The 8,452-nt window shown below is 43.9% G+C and overlaps 1 protein-coding gene across 1 annotated transcript; it reads left to right on the top strand.

Moving 5' to 3' along the window:
• The first annotated feature begins 224 nt into the window (after positions 1 to 224).
• Positions 225 to 4,784, top strand: KCTD12 (potassium channel tetramerization domain containing 12). Its single transcript, XM_033052430.2, is given in 2 exon segments — positions 225 to 575; positions 578 to 4,784. Coding segments are annotated over 2 exon segments (996 nt in total). The 5' UTR covers positions 225 to 292; the 3' UTR covers positions 1,291 to 4,784.
• Positions 4,785 to 8,452: the final 3,668 nt, after the last annotated feature.

Raw genomic sequence — 8,452 nt, 5'->3', positions numbered from 1 at the left:
CCTCCCACGCCTCCCGCGAGGTGCGGCCGCGCTACATAAACACGGCCCTGCCGCCGGCGCCGGGGCTCTCTGATCCAGCCCGACGGAGGAGCTCGTCCGGCAGCGGGCAGAGGAGCGGCCGCGGGGAGCGCAGCGGCAGCGGGCTCCGCGCCAGACGGGGCGGGAGGCTCCGGCGGGCAGCAGCGCAGGGCTGCGCGCTCCCCCGAGGGCGGCGGCCCCGCCGTAGCCCAGGCGGCCGGAGGAAGAGGAGGAGGAGGAGGAAGGGCGTGGGCTCCGGCGGGCTCGCTCCGGTATGGCCCTGGCGGACAGCGCCCGCGGGCTGCCCAACGGGGGCGGCGTGTCGCCCGCGGCAGGGAGCGGGGCGCCGGGCAGCGGGGCGGCCGCGGCGGCGACGGGCGGCTGGTCGTCCTTCCCGGAGATCGTGGAGCTGAACGTGGGCGGGCAGGTGTACGTGACGCGACGCTGCACCGTGGTCTCGGTGCGCGACTCGCTGCTCTGGCGCATGTTCTCGCAGCAGCAGCCCAGCGAACTGCCCCGGGACAGCAAGGGCCGCTTCTTCCTCGACCGCGACGGCTTCTCTTCCGCTACATCCTGGACTACTTGCGGGACCTGCAGCTGGTGCTGCCCGAGCACTTTCCCGAGCGCAGCCGCCTCCAGCGGGAGGCTGAGTACTTCCAGCTGCCGGACCTGGCGCGGCGCCTGGCGCAGACCCGTGTGGCCGCCGCCCGCCCCGCCGCCCTGCACCGCGACGGCTCCGTCTGCGCCGAGGAGCCGCCGCCGCCGCTCCTGGGCTACCTGGAGGCCGAGCCGCTGGAAGGAGGCGGCGGGGCCGTGGCGTCCGCCCCGTCGCCCACCGCCAGCCGCAGCCCGTCGGGGGGGCCGCTGCTCACGCCTTCGCAGTCGCTGGACGGGGCGGGCGGGCGGCGCTCGGGCTACATCACCATCGGCTACCGGGGCTCCTACACCATCGGGCGGGAGGCGCAGGCTGATGCCAAATTCCGGCGGGTTGCCCGCATCACTGTCTGCGGCAAGACGGCGCTGGCCAAAGAGGTCTTCGGGGAGACCCTGAACGAGAGCCGCGACCCCGACCGCCCTCCCGAGCGCTACACTGCCCGCTACTACCTCAAGTTCAACTTCCTCGAGCAAGCCTTCGACCGACTCTCCGAGGCCGGCTTCCGCATGGCCGCCTGCTCCTCCACCGGTACCTGCGCCTTCGCCCCCGAGCAGGGCGGTCCTGCCGATGACAAGATCTGGACCAGCTACACCGAGTATGTTTTCTGCCGGGACTGAGCATCCGCCCAGCCCGCGGCGTGGGGACAAGACAGCCGGCCCTGCACACCCTCGCACCTGCGGTCCCGTCGCATCCCGAAGGAAGGATGTGCAGCGGGGCTTATCTCCCTGTGAAGCGGCATCTCCTTGTGCTTCTCTCACCCCGGTGTCTGCCTCCACGCACAAGGCGGGCCAGCCCCGGCGCAGCCCCCGTGCCCTCCTGACGGCCCCGGGGGCAGGAGGGCACCGTGTTTTGCCTCGGCTCTCGTGTCCCCGCTTGGCCACCACGTCCCTGATCAGCCACCATAGCCTGGCTCCCACCTTCACCCTCCCTCCTACATCTCCCAGTAGCTGTGTTGGTAGCAAGGAAGGAGATAAGTATTGGGAGTAGACAAATGCAGGTCCCACAAAAGCATGCATGTGCACGCAGTCTTTGTCCCTCTCCCCGCACAGAGCTCAGATACAGCTCTGTCAGGGTGGGGCGTTTTAAAAAAATCATCCAGTTAGGGGCTGAGAATCTTTGAGCAAATTCTGTTGAAGACGGCATGACAAATGGCTGTCTTTCCCCATCCCAATAACCCCTATGAGGGAGTTTACCTTGGTGGGCAGACCCCAAATGATCAATTTTTAACTCCTCCCTCCCCCACCCATCAAAGTGATGCCTGTCTGTGAAGGACTGTCACATAGAAGGGAAGTCCGACTGCGAGGGGTTTGCACTGGCTCATACTTTATCTGTTGAGATGAGTAATTTTGCAGGAGGCATGCATGTGGCCCTTCCCAACTGGTTGCTCCCATCTCCCCTCTTTGCTCCCTGTGTCTCTCAGCATCTCTCTGCGAGCTGTTAAGCTGGACCAGGGCCTGCACAGCGAGCGTCTAAAGCTGATGTGAAAGGACAGATTTGCTGGATAGCCAACCATTTGAACTATGAAGTGTCCTCAGAGACATGTGTTTATTCCCTTGAGAGGTAAAACGACACTTTGAAAAATTAAAGTTCTTGTGAATTGTAACTAACATGGGTGGTCTGAAGTCCTTATAATTCTCTTGAAGTTACTGTCTATAATATGGACAGAAATCTCAATGCATATTTCCTTAAACACCATCAAAATGATGGGAATGAGGTGAAGCCAGGCTTGCCTGGGTCCTGGGAAGCTGAAATCATGTACATTGAATTAGTGCAGATGTACATTATAAATGTAATCAAGAGCGCCCTTGTTACTTTTTGTCATGTTAGTCCTGTAAAACTCTGAAGCCAACAGATGACAAAAGTCACTTTTTTACAGAACCATTTCCTTAGTTTTCATAGCAGTATTATCTGGGCACTGACACTGCTGAGGGTTTTGTACCTCTTCCTAGACGAACTTAGTGCTTCTTAGAAAATATTGAGCCCTGTCCTTAGAAAAACAAGAATGATGCCAGCTTTCTTCAGGGGAAATTACCTCTTCTGAGCTGTGTTTTGCTACTGCTGAATAACAGTCTTTTCCAGAGGAGGCAGTCAGAGTCTGCTTTGGAACATGATCTGAGCTGCAGGTTTTACAGTAGGGGAGATTGAGCACTCTTTCTAATAAATTCTTTGTAATTTCTATTAAATTTCTAATGAATTCTTTCTAATAAATTTCTAATAAAGTCTGGAATGTAAAAGCATTTCCCTTTAAAAATATAAACTTGATTTAAGAATGTGTATAGCCTGTTCAGACTATCAGAGAAAAATATCCTAAATATATCTGAAGTGTTGAAGAATTTAGCACTACATATTAAAGGCTTGAAATTATGTTTTAAAAGCTCTTTGAACAATAATTGTAGTTCTAGCTAGTTCTAGTTCTAATTCCAAATTTAGAAATACTGCTAGCACCTGTATTCTAACCAAAGAATTTCACAGTAGGATTTTTTAAAAAACCCTAATTCCTTTGGAAACAGCTATAGCTACATTTCTTTTGAGTTTCAGTGCTCAGTCTCTGTTCGCTTAGTCTTGCATTAAATGCATGCACAACTACATGAAACTGAAAATAATTTGCATCATCATAGCTTCTTTTTTTTAATGTTAGCAAGATTGTTTATCAACGTGATTAAATTGAAGATGTGTATATGAAAGCACTGGATACTGTCCATATGTAGATAGGTGTGTTACAGAGTGTTTTTAAATGGATAGAAATGTAAACTTGCCAAATTAGATGAGCAATAAGATACAGTGAGAGGCCAATACACCTGAGGATGGAATGAAGTCTGTTTGTCCTATGCCTTACTCTGAGATGACTTCTTTGTGCTTAACTTTTACCACAAGTGAAAAGACATTGATCACAGATACTAGGTCTTTACAGTGCCCTTCTCAAGAGTAATGACAGTCTTTTTCTAGTTTCTGTTAAGTAACTCTGAAGTACGTTTTTTAAGATTTTGTATAAAATCAGTTTTCAGTAAAGTGTTCAAATTTGCTCTAGATAGCTTTCTTTTTTAAAGAATCTGGTAGCTTACTGAATCCATCATAGGAGCTATGAATAGGGGCAGTTTTAAATTGACCTTGTGATTTAGTGTACATATATATACAGTATATAAACATTTTACACGAATCATTTAGTTTTTTAATCATTTTAGTGCTGCAGGATTTCATAATGTATCTAGCTGAGCATTTTCACATTATGTTATGTACATAACATGGTAATGTTTTACTGGTTTCTTATACCTGTTTCTATGGAAAAACTGAATATGAGTATCATCAGCTTGTAGAACTGAAATTGATGACATATTTGCTTGAATGTGAATCTTCCAGGTGGCTGAATGCATTTCTAAAACAAAGATTGCTTTTGATTAATGGTTACCTATCCCTTTCCTAGCAGACTACCCAGTAATTCTCATTTTTTATGTAAAAATGGATGTAATATAAACAGGATTTTTTTTAGTCTTCATGCTAAAAACTTTTCAGCATTATTAGTGTTAAATGTTCATTTACTGATAACTCATTATCAGTATCGTCAGCAGGCTTAAAATGATGGTGCCATAAATGTAATAGTCATTTGATGCTTTGCCACAGAAGATATTTTTCTGAGCCATTACTTAGTAATGGCAGTAAACTTTTTAAAAGGAAAAAGACCCAAGGCAAAGTCAATGAGTTTTGCTGGTCTCTTCTATTGAGAGCTTGAAGAATGGATAAACACAATGACTGCTGACTGTTGACATGAAAACATATAAATATAAAGGCACAATACTGGAGTCCTGTGTACATTTTGTAGCTGTTGCTGTTCACAGTTCATGTACTTATGGATGAATGCAGTATCATTTATGAGTGCTATTAAAAACCCACAAGGGCAGTCTTTCTTTTAATTAGAAATTAAGGCATAGGTCTTTTCAGTGATGCATATCATGAAGGGTGATTTTGCATATGTTTGATAGGATGTTTATATTTTTATACATGTAGATAATGAGCCACTTATTCATTCTTATTTTCACATGTATAGCATTGAAAATAAAGATACTCCTAGGAAAAAGTTGCATACCAAATTAAATCTTTGTTCTTTAAATATTAACTCGGTTGTGTGGTTTATGCTGTCCTTTTAATTCTCTGTGCAGATGTTGTTAGCTTTACTCTCCCACAGTATCATACTTGTAACTTCAGCAAAGACTCCAAACTAATATGTAAAGCACAAGCACAAAGAAAATTATGTATACAAAGACCTCTAGTAACACCTGTGACAAGATAAACAGAAATGCACAGTACTCAGACTCCATAATTTCCTTTTAAGCATCATAGAGAATTTTTGTAGTACTGGTCAGTCAGTTCTCAGGAGAGTTTAGTTTGAATAGCACTGAGTAATTGTTGAAGTAAATGTTGATGTTTTTTATGAAGCCAGAGAATAATAACGTGGGATACAGCGCTCATTTAATGAAAGAAACATTAATACTAAAGTAATACATGATCTGAGAGAATTGCATCTAGACATTTTTATTAGCTACCCTGTGATACCTAGAAAACTCTTCTAAACCTGTGGTCAGCTTCATAGCAAAATTAGTATTAACTTGTTAGTATAATCCACATGTGAAGTGCCTGTACATTTAGTAGTTCTTTCTTGGGTATCATGGTTATACTACAAAGGAACAAGCTGAAGGAAGTTTAATCAGTTGCTTAATTTGAGAACTTGATAATATTTAAGTGCTTTGTTATCCTGCAATAATATAAGAGAGGTGGTAATTCTATGAGCAACAAACTTTGAGTCTGCCTTTCTGAAGGCTTAGGTCTCATTTTCTTTTTACTACCCCTTCTGTTCATCCCTGCCAATTTTATTCAATTTCTACTTGAAAAATGAGGCACATTCCTTGTCAGAGCCACATTCCACTAGGCTGAAGGTTGTGGCTGAATTTTGGCTTTTTCCTTCTGTGAACTACATATTTTCTTCTTTCTTTCCTTCTACCCAGCCATCAGTATTCATAGAATTTGTGAAAACGTAACAGCTGTGAGGTTTTACAGTTCTTTTGAGTGTGTTTAAATTATCTGTCAACTCAGAAGTTATGAGGGACAGATGTCCACCCAAATGGACAACGCGAGTGCCATGAGCCTTATTTCTGCAGGAAACAAGGCTAACAGAATACTGTGATTTGTACATGGCAACTGTCTATATAGTCTGTGTGTACTAAATACCTATATAGTGAGAAGGCAGGCAGTCACTCTTACTTTTGCAGCTCTCTGGCCAGTCGATCAAACTAATGGGTATGCTAGAATGTCTTAAAAATACTTACAAACTCCTAATTTTTGCAGCATTTCCAAGGGCAAATCAAAGTCTGCAGGAAAATATTTTCTGAAGATTTGTCTCAGGGCAGGGTTGTTTCTTGTTCTTTTTTTTTGTTTTGTAGGAAATCTTCAGTATAGTTTTCAATGAAATATTAGAGCTAATGTGTTATTTATTTAGAAAGTACTTAGTTTTATGAAACCAAATGCTAATTTTGTTTTTCATTAAAATGAACTGCATGTGTTTTTCCCCTGCTGCTAAACAAAACTCATATGTATAACTGCTGAGGTAGTAATGCCACCATTGCAAATAGTCTGTTGGAAATATGCAGCACAACTGCTGTGACAGTCAAAACCATAGCTAGTCAAATTATCACATTTCTTCCCCATTCTACTCTCCACTGTGCACAAACTGGAGTAAAATTAAACTCTGTTACACATTCCTTGCTCTGCAAGTTTTTTAGCACATACTGTGGGGCATTTGATTCTTCTGTCAAAGTTGTTGGCAACTGTGAGTCAGAGATTTGAAGCAGGTTTATTTCTTTGAGAGGAACAAAGGCTAGGAAATAGTCTTGCACAAAGTGGGAGTAGCTTCAAGCAGTTTGGGAAAAATTCTTGGTATCATAAGAAATTATATTTTTCTGTATAATCCAAGTAATACACATGCACCCATCTTGCAAAGCCAGCCTGCCCTGGAAAGCTGAAGTCCTTGAAGACATTTGCTTGTTCTAGATTTTACTTCATATCATCTAAGTGAAAGAAATTTTGTTTTTCTCCTGCAAAAAAGCTCAGTGTTTAGAGCTGGGAAGTGACAGTGTTAGCGGTACACCTTGCTTCGAGTTGACATTTTATCATCCTTTTTGTTTCAACAAAATGCAAAAGGTAGGGAAGTTCACATGGGAGCATATAGGAATCATAGAATCATGGAATCACTAGGATTAGAATGCTTAGTTCCATGTAGCCTCTGACTTGCCTTTTGCAACTTAACAATTTTCTCAACCTAGAATTTAAGTACGTGTAGATCCATTGAAGTTCAGCCAAGAAGTTGAGACCAGAATATGTAGACTGTGATGGCAAAAACAGGTCCATTGATAATGACTGTGTGATCTATGTTTTTAATTGTAGTTTTGAGGTAAAAACAGAGCCTTGGTTAATTTATTAAGGAGCAGGCTGTTATTAAAAACAAAAAATAAAGGAAAAGTCTTCCAGTCCTCTCCCACGTTCTTGAGGAGGGAATGCAGTGCTGGTGTGATGAGAACAACCAATCTTTTTTATTTCAGAGATAACTGAAATAACTTACAGTGTTGCCATCTCAATTTTGTCTGGTCTTGGCTGAACTTCAGAAAAGCATATATCCACAACTATGTACACTTCCATAGATTTGGATGTAGTTTGGTTTTGACTCATATTTTCCAAACAGCTTAGTGACAATCTCTGTCCTCATATTACAGCAAAGCCTGTGATTATTAGAAGCCTAAAGTTAAAAGTTTTTCTCTTTAAAAGGGCAGAGACTGTACCAAGAATGACCTTTTATGATGCACTTTCCCCCCAAATTTATAGTCTTGTACAAGCACTTGTCATTTCCCCCACCTTGTAAAATTCACTTCCACATCTTCCTTGGCTGGCAGCTCAAGGCATGAGCATTTCTGAAAGCTGCAAGCACTGGGAGATCTTGCTGTGATTGCCAGTTGTTCCATAGCAATTCCTTCCTGCTGTGGTCCCTTGTGCAGGCAGAACCAGGCTGGGTGGGTGTTGGAACCCAGAAACCTGGGATTTTTGAGCTTTCTGTGCTTTCTGACACTGACCCCCAGGAGACCACTGTTTTTAACTTGGAGGCCTTGGAGAAGGCTTCCAAATTTAAGTGATGAGTTAAAGTCATAAGCATATAGTTAAAATAAAAGTTGTGATTTCACATAGTGAAGGGGTTTGAATTTGAAGGTTTTAGAATATAATAATAAGTATAGACAAGACGGAAGATTTTAGGAGTTGTCTTTTTCTATCTTCTTCCTTCTTCATGATTTCAGGTAATAGTTTCTGGTTGGACAGTTAGTGCTGCACTGTGGGTCACAAAAGTTAGGTTATTAAGTCAAAAGTATAAAGAAGTATTAATTCTTTATTAGACTGTTTAACTTTAAAAGACCTTATAACTAACTAGGTTGAGACCTCCATTTTACTTGTGTTTAGCTAGTAGCTGGAAGTGTTACAGAACTCTCTATGGTTTAGATAAGATTAAGTAAACAACCAAGCCTAAACATAAAAAAATTGTCTCCTTCCTGTTTTTAATCCTAACTCTAAGTGAAAACAGAATAAAATGAAGACAAGCTACTAACTGAGCAGTACGGTTGCCACCTTTACAGGTGGGCAGCTGAGTCCCCAGGATTACCCCTGACCACAGCTGCCCCCTGTGCCTTGCTCCCTTCTGGCTGTGACAAGGTAGTGCAGGGGTCCCTGAGCCAGCACGGTCCTGCTGCT

This window comes from Catharus ustulatus, chromosome 2 (genome assembly GCF_009819885.2).
Source record: "Catharus ustulatus isolate bCatUst1 chromosome 2, bCatUst1.pri.v2, whole genome shotgun sequence".
Lineage (NCBI taxonomy): Eukaryota > Metazoa > Chordata > Aves > Passeriformes > Turdidae > Catharus > Catharus ustulatus.
This window is presented reverse-complemented; position numbering and strand designations above follow the sequence as displayed.